The 17,928-nt window shown below is 31.3% G+C and overlaps 1 protein-coding gene across 2 annotated transcripts in view; it reads left to right on the plus strand.

The window, feature by feature from the left end:
* LOC135127879 (1-phosphatidylinositol 4,5-bisphosphate phosphodiesterase gamma-1) overlaps window positions 1-17,231 on the plus strand; it is a 51,096-nt gene extending 33,865 nt beyond the window's left edge. For both annotated transcript variants that reach the window (XM_064054544.1, XM_064054543.1), the window contains 5 exons: window positions 7,038-7,319; window positions 7,446-7,601; window positions 7,779-8,421; window positions 16,287-16,429; window positions 16,540-17,231. In XM_064054544.1, coding sequence (XP_063910614.1) covers window positions 7,038-7,319; window positions 7,446-7,601; window positions 7,779-8,421; window positions 16,287-16,429; window positions 16,540-16,662 — 1,347 coding nt within the window. In that variant the 3' untranslated portion in view covers window positions 16,663-17,231. The remainder of the gene's footprint in view (window positions 1-7,037; window positions 7,320-7,445; window positions 7,602-7,778; window positions 8,422-16,286; window positions 16,430-16,539) is intronic.
* The last annotated feature ends 697 nt before the right edge of the window (window positions 17,232-17,928 follow it).

Below are 17,928 nucleotides of genomic sequence, written 5' to 3' on the forward strand. Positions count from 1 at the left end.
GCCATTGTTATGCTGATTTTGTGATAATGATTCCATTTTCGGTTGTTTAACGCTTTTTTTTATCTAACTAGGTATTGTTGAAGGAGTTTACAGGAAGAGGGATATTGTGTCGTAAAGTTTAATGGTAGATAAAAATGGCTAGAAAAGGGGGGAAATGTGATGCATATTATTCGATGAGATTACTAGAAAACAGCTTTTTTACCGAACTAATTTACTGATATTGACTATTATTTTCTGTGAAGTTTAATGCTTTTAGGCTGTGATTTTATTGCTGTATGAAGTACATCAAATACAATTTTTTTTATATATGTATATAAAACAATTTGATGATGTTATCCCAAAATTTTGGATATTAAAAGCCAATTAAAATAAATAAATTTTATTTTCTAGCATTTCTATACGTGTCGTTTACGAACCCGCTTTTTACATATTTTTGGGAAAAAATAAAAAATATATGACAACATTTTACGATTTAACCTAAAAACTGCAAAATCGAATTGAAATCTTGCAAACGTTTTAAGGTTATCGTAATTAACCAAAATTGATTTGTTAATCCCCTCCCCCCAAACTTGATGACGTCATCTCAAAATTTTGCTGAATAAGTTCTAATATGTATATGTTATTTGTTCGTGTACTTCCCGGGCATATTTTTTCGACGTTTCATGACCCCTAGAGTACAAAAAAGTAGATCCCCGGTTCGACTGACGTGTGTCGATTTTTATTACATCGGTAATTTTGTCAAAATGTGTGTTAGGAATATGTTCTAGATGGTAAAACGCTAACCAAACTTTGCCGGATCATTCTCATCAACAGTGTGATGACGTCACCTCAAAATTCTGCATAGTATAAAAAAATACATGTTATTTAATTTCATAAAGTAATTCCTACACTTGTACTTTATGAATCCGTCTTAATTTTTTATCGTAAAGATCCAGATTTTTAGAAAAAAACAGTGTTTATGTCAACATTTTACAGTTTGACTTTGAAATTACCACGCACTGACTGCACATTAGAGTCTGGTTTTGCTTGTTAGTGTTTCTACTAATAGAATACAGTAATATTGTAATTAATGATCATGTATACCAAAATTAATATATTTGTTCCTTCCAAATAGTCGATGACTATTTGCCAATATAAAATCCACTTTTCGTCCACTAAAATGGTTAAAACGAAATCGGGGTGGGTGGGCGGGGCCACTTTGGATTTTTTAAGCGTAGATTTGATTACTTCACAAAATGATTTTTTAAAGTTACGGTATTGTTTAGTTACTTCAAAAATGTTTTTTATTTTCCGAGCATAAAATAAAGAAGAATAACAGGATCATTCTGACAAACTCTAATTTCATGTTTTTTTTTTTCTTTAACTACTGGACTGATTGATAACTGTGAAAATTTATGTATACTTAATGGTTATTTATGTATCAAGAAACTTATGTATTATCTCTAAACTTTGGCCCTTGAAAGCGCATAAACTTCATGTAATACACTTGGTACACACAACATTTTATGTCTTACCGTTTGTTTTTGATATTTACATCTTTGCACTTTCTTTTATTGGTTGTATTTACTCCAGAAGAACTAACTTATTTCTTCGGATTTAAACAGGGAATTAAATAGGATTTATTTATTCATTTATTTATTTGGTTTCTTGGATTTTTTAATGTTTTCAGTTTTTTGCAAGTTTGGAATTTTAGGCTTTTGGTTTTTTCATTTTTTGTATTTTCTGGATTTTTTTAGATATTTGATATTCGATTTTTTTGGATTTTTGAAACTACCGGATTTCTTGAGTTGCTTGGGTTTTTTGGATTTCTTTGGTTTTTTTTTTGGTTTTGTGGATTGTTTCCATTTTTCAGATTTATTTTTTAATTTTTATTTTTTGCTATTTCTGTTTTCAATTTTTTGGATGTTTGGGATTTTTTGGAATATTTTCGATTTTTTTAATTTTTGCAATTATTGGATTTCTTGAGTTTTTTAGTTTCTTAGGTTTCATGGATTTTTTAAATTCTTTTGAGTTTCTTTAAATTTTTTGGATGTCTTCGATTTTTTGGATTGTTGGATTTCTTGAGTACTTTTGGGTTTCTTGTAGGGATGTACCGACTAGTGGCCGACCGGTCGGATAAGCCGACTATTCGGCCGTTTTTCATCGTCGGCTGCAGTCGGCGACTAGTCGGCTAAACAGCCGATCGGTCGGCTTTTTTTATTAAAATTAAAATAGTATATAAAACAATTAAACCCGGTTTACAGAACCTCAATTAAATATTTAATAGCGATTTAATTTTTAACCCTGCGTTAAAGTACCATGTGACCGACTCTACGCCAATCAGACGTCGCTAATGGCCTTGTTAAATGCGCGATCAACTTAATCTCAGTTAAAATATTGTATAAACTGGCCCTAAATTGTGTTATTCTTTATTTTTGTACTGAGTTACTGAAAGAAATTAAATGTTAAAATTATCCAAAAAAATTTAACATATTTTTTGGAAAACAAAGGAACTTTAGTTATTCCTTTTATTAAAATAGAACAAATTAGGGATGTACCGACTAGTGGCCGACCGGTCGGATAAGCCGACTATTCGGCCATTTTTCATCGTCGGCTGCAGTCGGCGACTGGTCGGCTAAACAACCGATCGGTCGGCTTTTTTTATTAAAATTAAAATAGTATATAAAACAATTAAACCTGGTTTACAGAACCTCAATTAAATATTTAATTGCGATTTAATTTTTAACCCCGCTTTGAAGTACCATGTGACCGACTCTACGCCAATCAGACGTCGCTAATGGCCTTGTTAAATGTGCGATCAACTTAATCTCAGTTAAAATATTATATAAACTGGCCCTAAATTGTGTTATTTTTTATTTTTGTACTGAGTTACTAAAAAAAATTAAATGTTAAAATTATCCAAACAAATTTAACACATTTTTTGGAAAACAAAGGAACTTTAGTTATTCCTTTTATTAAAATAAAACAAATTTTCAAGGTAGTCAGAGAAATAGAAAAAAAAACACACTGTCTGTCGCATTTATAAACCGGTTTTAGCAAAGCCGAACAGTCGGCCGACTAGTCGGTTTTTACTGGCCGAACAATCGGCTAGTCGGTTAGTCGGCCAGACCTACAGGTAGTCAGAGAAATAGAAAAAAAAAACACCCGGGTTGTCGCATTTATAAACCGGTTTTAGCAAAGCCGAACAGTCGGCCGACTAGTCGGTTTTTACTGGCCGAACAATCGGCTAGTCGGTTAGTCGGCCAGACCTACAGTCGGTACATCTCTAGTTTCTTGCATGTTTTGGCTTTTTTCCTTTTTTAATTTTTCGATTTTTTTTTATTTTTTGCGATATTTTCGATTTTTTGGATTTCAAAAGTTTCTTGGGTTTTTGCTTTTGGGTTTTTGGATTCTTTGGGTTTTCTCAATTTTTGCATTTTGGAAATGATTGGATTTCTTAAGTTTCTTGGGTTTTTGCTTTTGAATTTTTTCGATTTTTTCGTTCGTTTGGATTTTTTGGTGTTATGGATTTTTTGAATTCTTTGGCTTTCCTCGATTTTTGGATTTTTGAAATTATTGGATTTCTTAATTTTCTTAGGTTTCATGCATTTCTTGGGTTTTTTGCTTTTGGATTTTTTCGATTTTTTTTTCGTTCTTCCGGATTTTTTCGATTTTTTGATGTTATGGATTTTTTGGATTCTCAGGATTTTCTCGATTTTTGAATTTTTGGAATTATTGCATTTTTTGAGTTTTGTGGATTGTTTGGATTTTTTAGATTTTTTTGATTTTTTTTGCCATTTTTATATTTAGATTTTTTGGATGTTTTCGATTTTTGGGATATTTTCGATTTTTTCAATTTATCGGAATTATTGGATTTCTTGAGTTTTTTTAGTTTCTTAGGTTTCATTGATTTTTTAGATTTTTTTAGATTTATTAAATTCTTTTGAGTTTTTTAAATTTTTTGAATGTCTTCGATTTATTTGGATTATTGGATTTCTTGAGTATTTTTGGGTTTCTTGCATGTTTTGGATTTTTGTTTTTTTTATTTTTTCATTTTTTTTTCTGGATTTTTGCGAAATTTTTCGTTTTTTGGATTTCTGGAATGATTGGGTTATTTGAGTTTTATTTAGTTTCTTAGGTTTCTTGGATTTTTTAGATTTTCTTGAATTGCATAAATTTTTTGATAAAAAAAAATCAGTTTCGATTTTTGGATTATTGGATTTCTTAAGTTTCTTGGGATTCTTGCACTTCTTGAGTTTTTGCTTTTGGGTTTTTTGGATTCTTTGGCTTTTCTCAATTTTTGGAATATTCGATTTTTTTATTTTTGGAAGTATTTGGATTTTTCTAGTTTCTTAGGTTTCATGGATTTTTTAGATTTTTTTGAATTTTTAAATTCTTTTGAGTGTTTTAATTTTTTTAGATGTCTTCGATTTTATCGATTTTTTTGATTTTTGTTTTTTTTGAGTTTTTTTTTTAGTTTTTTTAATTTGTTAGTTTCTTGGATATTTTCGATTTTTTTGGATTGTTTAAATTCTTTGATTTTTTTTTTTAATATCATAGTTCAGATTTTTTGGATTGTTGGATTTCTTAAGATTCTTGGATTTCTTGGGTCTTTTGCTTTTGGGTTTGTTGGATTCTTTGGGTTTTCTCGATTTTTGAAATTATCGGATTTCTTAAGTTCCCGCATTTCTTGAGTTTTTTGTTTTTGGTTTTTTCGATTTTTTTTTCGTTTTTTTTTTCGATTTTTTCGATTTTTTTGTTCTTTTGGATTCTTTGCAATTATTAGATTTCTTAAGTTTCTTGGGTTTATTGCATATCTTGGGTTTTTTGCTTTTTATTTTTTTTTTATTTTTTAATGTTATGGATTTTTTGGATTCTTTGGATTTTCTCGATTTTTTTAATTATTGGATTTCTTAAGTTTCTTGTATTTTTTGGGTTGTTTGCTTTTAGATTTTTTTTTTCGTTCTTTCGGATTTTTTGATGTTCTGGATTTTTTGAATTCTTTGGATTTTCTCGATTTTTGGGACATTCGATTTTTGGATTTTGAAATTATTGAATTTCTTAAGCGTCTTGAGTTTCTTGTATTTCTTGTATTTTTTGCGTTTGGATTTTTTGTTTGCTCTTTCGGATTTTTTCGATTTTTTGATGTTAAGGATTTTTTGGATTTTGTGGATTGTTTGGATTTTTTAGATTTTTTTTTTGATATTTTTTTTGCTATTTTTATTTTCTGATTTTTTTGGATTTTTGGGATATTTTCGATTTTTTTAATTTTTCAGAATTATTGGATCTCTTGAGTTTTTTTAGTTTCTTAGGTTTCATTGATTTTTCTTTTGAGTTTTTAAAATTTTTTGGATTTCTTCGATTTTCTGGATTATTGGATTTCTTGAGTATTTTTGGGTTTCTTGCATGTTTTGGATTTTTTGCTTTTTTATTTTTTATTTTTTTTTTGCGAAATTTTTCGTTTTTTGAATTTTTGGAATGATTAGGGTTTTAATTTTTGGAATTATTGGATTTTAGATTTTTGTGGATTTTTTAAATTCTTTTGAGTTCTTTAATTTTTTTGGATGTCTTCGATTTTTTGTATTTTTGGTTTTTTGAATTTTCTTAGTTTCAGACTTGGATTTTTTCGATTGTTTAAATTCTTCGGTTTTTTTTAATTTCGTAGTTTCGATTTTTTTGGATTATTGGATTTCGTCAAGTTTCTTGGATTTCTTGCATTTCTTGGGTCTTTTGCCTTTGGGTTTTTTTGGATTCTTTGGGTTTTCTTGATTTTTGGAATATATGATTTTTGGAATTATCGGATTTCTTAAGTTTCTTAGTTTCTAACATTTCTTGGGTTTTTTGCTTTTGGATTTTTTTCGTTTTTTTTTTTATTCTTTTGGATTTTTTCGATTTTTTCGTTCTTTTGGATTTTTTGGATTTTTGCAATTTTTTGATGTTATTGATTTTTTGGATTCTTTGGAATTATTGGATTTCTTAAGTTTCTTGGGTTTATTGCTTTTGGATTTTTTCGATTCTTTTCGTTCTTTTGGATTTTTTCGAATTTTTGAGGTTATGAATTTTTTTGAATTCTTTGGATTTTCTAGATTTTTGGAATATTCGATTTTTGAATTTTTGGTATTATCGGATTTTTTGAGGATTTGTAGATTGTTTGGATTTGTAGATTTTTTTATTTTTTTGTTTTTTCGTTTTTATTTTCTTGGATGTTTTGTTTGGTTTTGTTAGATGTATTTTGGATTAAAAACATTTTTTTTTTGATATATTTGATATTGGGATTTTTGGAATTATCGAAATCATTGGATTTCTTGTTTTTTTTTGCATTTCTTCGTTGGGGTGGAGTTAGTTTTTTAGATGTTTTTGTTTTTTTATTCATTCAATTTTTTAGATGATTTTTTGGATTGTTGGGTTTTTTTAGTTTTGAGGATTTCTGGCATTTCTTGGGTTCTTTGGATTTTTTGGTAGTTTTTTTATTTTTTTTTACAAAATAGAAATTGATTTTCTGAGCGCCTTTGACATCTTGATAAGACATCAAACCTATTTAATAATTGCAAGCAAAACAGATTTTTTTTATTTATTCATTCCTCTAGAAATTAAGTATTGTGCAGTAAGTCAAAGGTTTTTTCATAACTTTATACATTTAATTCGTAACGAATTCCCTAAAACCTCAGTAATTTACACTAATGGAATACCAGAACTGTCAGCTGTGTAGTTCACAATTGGTGTATTTTCGGTTGCATACCCACAGACACTTTAATATGTTTTTTTTTTATTTTTTGAAATTTTAGACAGAAATACACAAAAATAGACTATATTGGGGAGCAATTTATTGTAAAACGTATATAACACTACTTCACTGGGTTGTATAAATAAACTTTTAAAATTGTTAATTGTGGTATCAGCCGGTGCATTTTTGGTATGAGTTAAATTTAAATGAAAAGTGTATTTTGACAACACAGCATAAGTAATAATAAGAATTTAAGTTATAAGTTACCTAGTCATTCTATTTTTTTAACATGTCTTCTACAACGACTAACCTCTTTATTATTCGTGACAATTAGGAACAAGACGACGCTGTCGGTTACAACAGTACGCCCTCATACATGGACCCCAGTGCTTTCACCCCTCCAAAAATCACCGTCAAAGCTCTCTACGACTACCGAGCCCAACAACCCGACGAACTCTCTTTTTGCAAACATGCGATTATTACCAACGTTACCAAACCAGAAAACAGTGCGGGTTGGTGGCGAGGCGACTACGGAGGGATGAAACAACATTTCTTCCCTGCCAACTACGTCATGGAATTGGACCGAATGGATTCTCAAGACGGCAGCGACGATGGGGTGTGTATTCACTATTCAATCGTCCTCAAAAAATGACGTTAATATAAGTAAAAACGCCATTTTTTTCCGACTACGTGGTAGTACCAGAATAATTTATTTTTTATTTTATTGTTTTAACAACCAAAGTCGGGAGAATCAATGCTGCAAGGACAACTCGACATGAATGGTGCTGTTGTAGACTTGTTCCATAATCCAGAACGTCCAGGCCTTGAATGGGTGTTGAAGATAGTGACTTCGACGGCTTGTACACCGTTGGAGGTCGCAGTCCAAACGCGCGATTTGGTAAGGCCCGTTAAAGAAAACAGTTATTTTATATGTAGATACAATATTAAAGAAAAATCTTGATTAAATGTCTGTGAGCTGCATGAGTGTTCACAAAATTAACCACTAATTATCTAATAATGCAGATAGTTTTGTATTTTTGCTTACTGGACACTACTTATGTTGTAATTCCCGCAGGCTCTAGAATGGTTAATGTACATTAAAGAAGTAGCCCAACGCGCATGCGCCCTCGAAAACCAACACCGCGAAATGGAGCGCACCTTCCGCATCGCCAAGGAAATGTCCAATTTGATTATCTACTGCCGTTCCATAACGTTCAACATGGACAGAGCCCGCCAGCAGAACTTCATATTCTACGAAATGTCATCCTTCCCCGAAACCAAAGCCGAAAAGTTGATCTGTCACCAAGAGAAGAAGTTTTTCGTCAAGTACCATCAACTTCAATTCTCACGGGTGTACCCTAAGGGCCAGCGCGTGGACTCGTCGAACTATAACCCCATTAACATATGGAACATGGGCTCGCAAATGGTGGCCCTTAATTATCAGACCGGCGACAAACCCATGCAGTTGAATCAAGCGAAGTTTAGGGACAACGGAAATTGTGGGTATTTGTTGAGGCCCGATTTTATGTTCAGGGATGAGTTTGATCCGGCTGATAAGAATACGTTGGTGGGAGTGGAACCCTGGACTGTTACTTTGAGGATTATAGCGGCGAGGCACTTGTGCAGGCCGAGGAGGGGAACTGCGAGTCCGTTTGTGGAGGTCGAAGTTATTGGGGCACCGTTTGATTCGGGGGTTAAGTTGACCACAAAACCGATTGGTGAGTTTTTGAAGAGTTCGAATGGGAATAGTAACGCATTACGAAATTTGAAAGTCGTTTTTTATTATTGAGTAATCAGGGGCGACTTGTCTTATGAGGCAGGTGAGGCAATGCCCCAGCAATCAATTTGCACCCTATTATTATTTTTATTATTTCTGAAAGATACATTTCTGGCCAATAATTTTTTTTTTTTTTTTAGTATTATAAAAATATATGTGAAAAGTTATTGTTATTCTTATCTTGGTATGTGGGTATTCGCTGTTCCCATAATTAGCAACACACCACAGACAGGCAAAACTGATGCCGTTTAATATGTAGACTGTCCGTAATTCACCCATAAGCGATTTGTGTTGAAAAAATTGGTCGAACACAGCCCAACAAATACTGCTTCTCTGAAAAAATATAAAATTTGATTTTGCGGAATTTTACTTTTTCGTGATAACTTCTATGGAGTAAAAACAATATAGAAGGTACTGGTCACAGTGTTACAGAAAAATGAAGGTTTCACCTTCTTAAAAAAGACAATTGGGAGCCCCTGGAAGATCTAATATTATTAAAAAAAGACACTTGTTGCCCCCGAGAAGGTTTCACATTTAAAGAAAAAAACATTTTTGGTGCCCCCGAGAAGGTTTTACGTTAAAAAAAAAGACAATTGGGACCCACGAGAAGATTTCGCATTCTTAAAAAAATACATTTGGCCCCCGAGGTTTTATATAAAAAAAAATATATATTGGCACCTCGGAAAAGGTTTCACTTAAAAAAAAGACATTTAGCGCTCCTGAAGAGGTTTTACATTTTTATAAAAGACAGTTGGGACCCTCGAGAAGGTTTCACATTAAAAAAAGAGGTTTGGGTCCCCGGGAAGGTTTTATATTAAAAATACAAAAAAAACAGTTGGGACCTCCAAGGTTTCCCATTTTTGGGTTTTGTTTTTTTTTTAATTTTTAAATTTCTTCAATTTTTTAGATTTTTGTTTTTAATAATTTTTATTTTTTGCTATTTCTATTTTCTGATTTTTTGGTGTTATGCATTTTCTCGATTTTTAGAATATTCGATTTTTGAAATGATTGGATTTCTTGAATTCCTTGGGTTTCTTGCATTTCTTGGGCTTTTGCTTTTGAATTTTGTCGATTTTTTTCGTTCTTTTGGATTTTTTCCATTTTTTAATTATTGGATATTTTGAGCTTCTTAGGGTTTTTGGGATTTGTGGATTGTTTGGATTTTTTTATTTTTTTTTTATTTTTTGGATTCAATTTTTCCATTTTTTGGAGGCTTCTTGAATTTCTTAAGGTTTTTGTACTACTTGGGTTTTTTGGATTTTTTCGTTTTTTATTAATCTTTTTAATTTAATTTTTTTTCGGGTTTTTTTATTTTCTTGGATGTTTTGTTTGGTTTCTTTGATACTTTGGATTTTCTAGTTTGTTTTTTTATTCATTCAATTTTTTAGATGATTTTTTGGATTGCTTTTTTTTATTTCGAGGATTTTTTTGCTTTTTGGGTTCTTTTGGATTTTTTAGTATTTCTTAGATTTTTTTTACAAAAAAGAAATTGATTTATCGAGCGCCTTTGACATCTTGGTAAGACATCAAACTTGATTTAATAATTGCAAGCAAAACAGTTTTTTTATTTCTTTTATTATTGGATTTCTTAAGTTTCTTGGGATGGGGTTTTTGCTGTTTTTTTTTTCGATTTTTTTTTGTTTTTTTTTTTTTAATTTTTTTGTTATGGATTTTTGTGTTCTTTGGAGTTTTTTGTATTTTTGGAATATTCGATTTTTGGAATTATTGGATTTCCTAAATTTCTTGGGTTTCATGCATTTCTTGGGTTTCATGTATTTCTTGGGTTTTTTGCTTTTGGATGTTTTCGATCTTTTTTCTTTTGGTTTTTGGAATTATTGGATTTCTTGAGTTTCTTGCATTTCTTGGGTTTTTAGTTTTTGAATTTTATGGATTCTTTGGATTTTCTCGATTTTTGGAATATTCGATTTTTGAATTTTTGGAATTATTGGATATTTAGAGTTTCTTAAGTTTCTTGGGTTTCTTGCATTTCTTAGGTTTTTTGGATTCTTTGGGTTTTCTCAATTTTTGGATTTTTGGAATTATTGGATTTCTTAAGTTTCTTAGGTTTATTGCAATTCTTGAGCTTTTTGCTTTTAGATTTTTTCGATTTTTTTTTTGTCGTTTTGGGATTTTTTGGATTCTTTGGATTTTCTCTATTTTTGGAATATTCTATTTTTAGATTTTTGGAATTATTGGATTTCTTAAGTTTCTTGGCTTTTTTGCTTGTAGATTTTTTGGATTTTTTTTTAATTTTTTCGTTTTTACTTCCCGAGCGTAAGCAAAGGAAGTATTGTAATCGAGTCCGTCGGCCGACTCTCTACTTTTACGTTTTCTCGATCTTTCATGACCCCTAGAAGACGAAGAAATAGGTCTCCCATTTCCGTCTGTCTGTCCGTCTGTCCGTCTGTCCGTCTGTTGTCCCGGATTTTTATTAGACAGATAATCTCCGAAAGTACTCGACCGATTGTTGTGAAATTTTGTACTTATATTAAGAATATCATGTAGATGGTAAAACGCTAACCAAAATTTGTCTAATCATCCCCACCACTAAAGCGATGACGTCACTTCAAAATTGTACATAGTAAATGGGTTTTCAATTGTATAAAATAACATAGTCCTACACATGTAGTTTACAACTCTGAATCGACTTTTCACCCGAAACGTCCAGATTTTTGGAAAAAAAATCAAAATTATAAAACAACATTTTGAAATTTAATTTTTAATCTGCTAACCAGAATGCTTTGAAATGTTGCAGATGTTTTAAGGCTATAAAGAGCATCATAAATCTTTAGTCAAAAAATATTTGCTTATCCCCTCCAAAAACTTGATGACGTCAGCTCAAAAGTTTGTGGAATAAATCATATCTAAAATGTACAAAATATGATGAGTCTGTACTTGTGATCTATCACTCCATTCATATTTTTTGGATTTGCATATACAGGGTGACTCAAAAAAATTAATGAATGCGTAAATATATTTTATTGATTTAATCAGGAACTACAAAACCGAATGCTCTGACATCTTGCAGATGTTTTAAGGTCATAAAGAGCATAATAAATGTTTAGTCAAAATATATTTGCTTATCCCCTTCAAAAACTTGATGACGTCAGCTCGAAAGTTTGCCGAATAAATCATATCTAAAATGTACAAAATATGATGAGCCTGTACTTGTCATTTATCACTCCATTCATATTTTTTGGATTTGCATATACAGAGTGACTCAAAAAAATTAATGAATGCGCAAATATATTTTATTGATTTAATCAGGAACTACAAAACGGAATGCTCTGACATCTTGCAGATGTTTTAAGGTTATAAAGAGCATAATAAATGTTTAGTCAAAATATATTTGCTTATCCCCTCCAAAAACTTGATGACGTCAGCTCGAAAGTTTGCCGAATAAATCATATCTAAAATGTACAAAATATGATGAGCCTGTACTTGTCATTTATCACTCCATTCATATTTTTTGGATTTGCATATACAGAGTGACTCAAAAAAATTAATGAATGCGTAAATATATTTTATTGATTTAATCAGGAACTACAAAACGGAATGCTCTGACATCTTGCAGATGTTTTAATGTTATAAAGAGCATAATAAATGTTTAGTCAAAATATATTTGCTTATCCCCTCCAAAAACTTGATGACGTCAGCTCGAAAATTTGCCGAATAAATCATATCTAAAATGTACAAAATATGATCAGTCTGTACTTGTGATCTATCACTCCATTAATATTTTTTGGATTTGCATATGCAGGGTGACTCAAAAAAATTAATGAAGGCGTGAATTTATTTTATCGATTTAATCAGGAATTACAAAACCGAATGCTTTGAAATCTTGGGAATATTTTAAAGTTATTATAAGCATGGTAAACTTTTGTTCAAAATGTATTTGTTCATCCCTCCTAAAAAAACTGATGACGTCACCCTTAAATTTTGCTGAATAAATCCTATCTAAAATGCAAAAAATATGATGAGTTTGTACTTGTGATATATCATTCCATTCATATTTTTTAGATTTTCTTAAGAGGTGGTTCAAAAAAATTAATGAAGTCAATTTATTTTATTGATTAAATTAAAGGCAACACTTATTATTAGTATTACACCCCAACCAACCCAATTTGGTAGACACAAAATTTGTTAAAGGAAAAACTCGGTTGAAACATAAGGGTAGCACGCTTATTTACATCGACTTTAACATTACAGACCTGCATTTGTTTTATGCGCTCACTTGGTTCCGCGAATGTGAAATAGACATGTTTATAATCAACCAATTGTGAATTTCACCGTCAAGAATTAAAATAAAACCCAATGTTTTATATAATAAGCGGAAGTCGAAGCAATAAAACCGATGGTCGTTTCGTTTACAGTTTCTCTGTTTGACTCTCACGTATGCTGTTACGCTTGTCATCTTTAATTAAGAATGTTTATACATAAACGATTTTCAGTTGCCTTTCATATTACTAGACAGCGGCTTTTTGTCGGGATACGTCACGATAATAGGTGGGGACGCGCTGGATCGCCGGGACTCAGTAGCGGGTGATAGATAATCACTGAATTTAATCAGTACTAATTCCATAAATATAATTAACGATTTATTAATCAAACGGCTAAGTAAATGAAAACGGGAATTAACAGCAGAGTGCAACGAAACAGCGTTATTCTAATCTCAAATAAACGAAGTGCAGTCCGCAACCGCAATGAATTCGCATCCCGTACGAGCCATACCGAGTTTGGCCTTGCCTAGCCCGACAGAAATCCGCTCTCTAGATATTACACACCGGCGCCGTATACGTGAGTAAATTGTTTCGTTATTTTATTGATTATAAGAAATCAATATTCAAAACGACCCAATTCATTTTCCCGAAAATTTGGGAATACAATAATTTTATTCTTAGTATTACACTACATCTATCCCAACTGATATACGTGTCCTTGCAAAAATGTTGATGACGTCATCACAATTTTTTTTTAAATTCCCACTACAAAAATGTAATGAGAAAAAAACACAATAGGCATGCAGACGTCAAGTTTCCGACAGCGAGGGAAGTACTGTCTAAACTCTTTAGACCAATTTTTTTTTTTTTGTTGTGGATTTTCTAGATTTTTGAAATATTCGATTTTTGGAATTATTGGATTTCTTAAGTTTCTTAAGGTTTCACATTCTTAAAAAAAGACAGTTGAGACCCGAGGTTTTGTATTAAAAAAAAAAAAGATTTGGATCTCGGAGAAGGTTTCACATAAAAAAAAGACATTTGGCGTTCTCGAGGCGTTATATTTTTAAAAGACAGTTGGGACCCCCGAAAAGATTTCACATAAAAAAAAGACATTTGGCGCTCCCGAGGACGTTTTACATTTTTAAAAAATATAGTCGGACCCCTTAGAAGGTTTCACATTCTAAAAGAAACATTGGGCGGTCCCGAGAAGATTTTACATTTTTATAAAAGACAGTTGGGACCCTCGAGAAGGTTTTACATTTTTAAAAAGACACTCGGGACCCCGAGAAGGTTTCACATTAAAAAGATAGATTTGGGCCCCCGGGAAGGTTTTATATTTAAAATAAAAAAAAAAAAAAATAGGGGGGACCTCCAAGGTTTCCCATTTTTGGGTTTTTTTTTTTTTAATTTTTGAATTTCTTCAATTTTTTAGATTTTTTTAAATAATTTTTATTTTTTGCTATTTCTATTTTCTGATTTTTTGGATGTTTTGGATTTTTGAGATATTTTCGATTTTTTAATTTATGGAACTATGTATTGGATTTCTTGAGTTTTTTTTAGTTTCTTAGGTTTCACGGATTTTTCAAATTTTTTGGATGTCTTCGATTTTTTCGATTATTGGATTTCTTGAGTATTTTTGGGTTTCTTGCATGTTTTGGCTTTTTGGTATTTTTATTTTTTCGATTTTTTTGTATTTTTGTGATATTTTCGATTTTTTTGAGTGATTGGGTTTTTTGAGTTTTTTTACTTTGTCTCCTGGATTTTTTCGATTTTTTTGGATTGTTTAAATTCTTTGATTTTTTTCTCGATTTTTGAAATTATTGGATTTCTTAAGTTTATTGGTTTTTGCTTTTGGATTTTTTCGATTTTTTTTTTTGTTATGGATTTTTTGGGTTCTTTGGAGTTTTTTCTATTTTTTGGGAATATTCGATTTTTGGAATTATTGGATTTCCTAAATTTCTTGGGTTTCATGCATTTCTTGGGTTTCATGTATTTCTTGGGTTTTTTGCTTTTGGATGTTGTCGATCTTTTTTCTTTTGGTTTCTGGAATTATTGGATTTTTTGAGTTTCTTGGGTTTCTTGCATTTCTTGGGATTTTTGTTTTTGAATTTTTTGGATTCTTTGGATTTTCTCGATTTTTGAATTTTTTGAATTATTGGATATTTAGAGTTTCTTAAGTTCCTTGGGTTTCTTGCATTTCTTGGGTTTTTTGGGTTCTTTGGGTTTTTTCAATTTTTGGATTTTTGGAATTATTGGATTTCTTAAATTTCTTAGGTTTCTTGCAATTCTTGAGGTTTTTGCTTTTGGATTTTTTCGATTTTTTTGTTCTTTTGGGATTTTTTGGATTTTCTCTATTTTTGGAATATTCGATTTTTAGATTTTTAGAATTATTGGATTTCATAAGTTTCTTGGCTTTTTTGCTTGTGGATTTTTTGGATTTTTTTTTATTTTTTCGTTTTTTTGGTGTTATGGATTTTCTAGATTTTTGGAATTTTCGATTTTCGGAATTATTGGATTGCTTAAGTTTCTTAAGGCCCCCGGGAAGGTTTTATATTAAAAAAAAAAAACAGTTGGGACCTCCAAGGTTTCCCATTAAAAAAAAAGACATTGGTGATTCCGAGAAGGTTTTACACTTTTAAAAAAGACAGTCGAGACCCCCGAGAAGGTTCTCCATTTAAAAAAAAAGACTTTTTGGGACCCACGAGAAGGTTTCACATTCTTAAAAAAATACATTTGGGCCCCCAAGACGGTTTTATATTAAAAAAAAAACAGTTGGGACCTCCGAGAAGGTTTCTCATAAAAAAGACATTTGGCGCTCCCGAGAAGGTTTTACATTTTCAGAAACCAGTCGGGGCCCCCGAGAAGGTTTTAAACATAGAATTCTTTGAAATGACGTCATCAAATTGTTGGTGGGGATGATAAGCAAAATTTTGGTTAGCATTTAACCACCTACATGATTTTCTAATACACATAGAAAATTTGACAACAAGCGGTCCAGTAGTTTCGGAATAAAATTTAATAAAAATAGATACAGACACCAGACAGACAGACAGACGGAAACGGGAGATTACTATTTTCGTACTCATGAAACGTCGAGAAAATATAAAAGTGGCCATTCGTCCTATGAGCTCGATTACTATACTTCCTTAGCTTATGCTCGAGAAGTAAAAAGATAAAATTGAGGTTTGCCTTTGGAAGGAACAAGAGTTAGAAAACCAAAATTCGAAAATCCATCAAATTGAAAACTAGAAAATTTGAAATCGAAAAATTGGAAAATCGAAAAAGTGAAAACCAACTAACTAAAACAGAAAAATTATAAGATAAAAAATTCAAAAGTACAAAAATTTAAAACAAATTCGAAAGACTGTGAAATCTAAAAATTACATAACAAAAATCGGAAAATTAAGAAATTTTAAAAGTGGAAAACTAAAGAATTTTTAAAAATTCAAAAGTGACTGCTGTTATAAAAATTCTCAGGCAACACAATATAAATAAACGCGGTGAAAGCAGTAAAATTCGAATGAGACGGATAAGTTGAAAAATCGATTAAATGAAGAAACGAAAAATTAAAACTGCTGTTTTTCAGGCGATAACGGATTCAATCCTAGGTGGATGGACGAAGTAATCGAGTTTCCAGTGTATAATCCGTATTTTGCGCTATTAAGGTTTTTGGTTCAAGATGAAGATGTTTTCGGTGATCCAAATTTCATAGGCCAAGCTACTTATCCCGTGAGTACATATATTTTATTCTGTGAAAATGACAGTTCGCGTTGTTGTTCCTCAATTTTCGGATAGGTGGCGCTAGTTATTACAAATTAATTACTTAATTTGTGTTATAGGTGACGTGTTTGAGGACGGGTTATAGGAGCATCTGGCTGAGAAACGTCTTCAGTGAGGATTTAGAATTAGCCTCACTGCTTATTCACATTAACATAAAACAAACTTCCGTAAGTCCTCCATAATTTAAGGTTCAAGAAAACGTGTGGTGATAGAACTTCAAAGCGACTTTCTTGTAGCGCGTAGAAATTAGAACATGACAATATCAAGTAAACATTTGTTAAAAGACTTTACAATATTTTAATTGACTTTTGCAGGCATTTATATTTATACATATCATCAACAAAACAGATTTATACACCTTCTGAATCATATCATTTTAGAAAAAAAAGAGATATCTATTTTGTATGAGATAAATTATATTTTCGGAACGTCCTTCTGTTGTATCAACAGTTTTGGCTTCACTTTTTGTATCAGTATGCAAATAGGTGTGGATGCATTTTTTTATATTATCGTGTATTGAGCCAAATAATTTTATTAAAGTGTTATTTTTAGAGTTTATTGCCGCAAGAGGCGCCATGTAAACTTAGGTCATCCATTTCTCGTTAATAGTATAGCAATGTTAAAGACTAAACCGGTCTAGACTTAAGACTGTTGCGATCATTTTTACATTTATTGCAATAAATTATATACAGAAATTATATTAACAACTTGTCTTCTTGTTAATTATTGAGAATAAAATGCTTTAAGTGTTGATCTTACTTTACTTCTTCTTCCTCTTGTAAATCTGGATCTTTCTGTTCACCCAACATGATATACAAATCAGCCGGTCTTCTAAAAAAATATTCCACTAAAAGAACTGGTCTCCTTTCGGTTTTTGTCTGAATAATGTATCTATTTTCGCTCCACGGCAAAATGCTTCTTGACTCCACTTTGGAAATTTCTCCAAGATGAAAATTAAACTTGTCCTTTCCAAAAAAATAATGCCCATAATTTATACCTATATATTTATTTGTTCTAGGCACTTTATATATCCTAACAGGAGTCCTGGAAACCATCATTTGTGTTAATACAAGAATCACGGCGAAAATCGTTACATAGACAATTTCTTCGTTCTCTGAAGATTTAGCTGTTGCACTCCACTCAACGGTTTCTTTCCGGTTTCTATATTCACTTTTAAAAAACAGAGCCATCAACATCACACCCCCAGTCACTAGTGATACAATCTGGGCCCCCAGAATATAATTACTCATTGTGTTTCTATAAATCATCGCAAAAGCATCAGGAACATCGTCGGCTTCCATAAGATCTCGTTTTGAACGCCTTGTTAAAAACTTGAAGAAAAATGAGCGGGTGCCGGTTGGGGGGCTACGATCAGGAATTTTTGATAAAGAGTGGAAGCCGTTAGTCTTCATTAAAGTAACTCTGAGGCATCTTCCAACAGCGCAGAA

This window comes from Zophobas morio, unplaced genomic scaffold, assembly GCF_036711695.1.
Source record: "Zophobas morio isolate AGI-343-1 ecotype UQ-CSIRO unplaced genomic scaffold, CSIRO_AGI_Zmor_V1 ptg000012l, whole genome shotgun sequence".
In the NCBI taxonomy this organism is placed as follows: Eukaryota; Metazoa; Arthropoda; class Insecta; order Coleoptera; family Tenebrionidae; genus Zophobas; species Zophobas morio.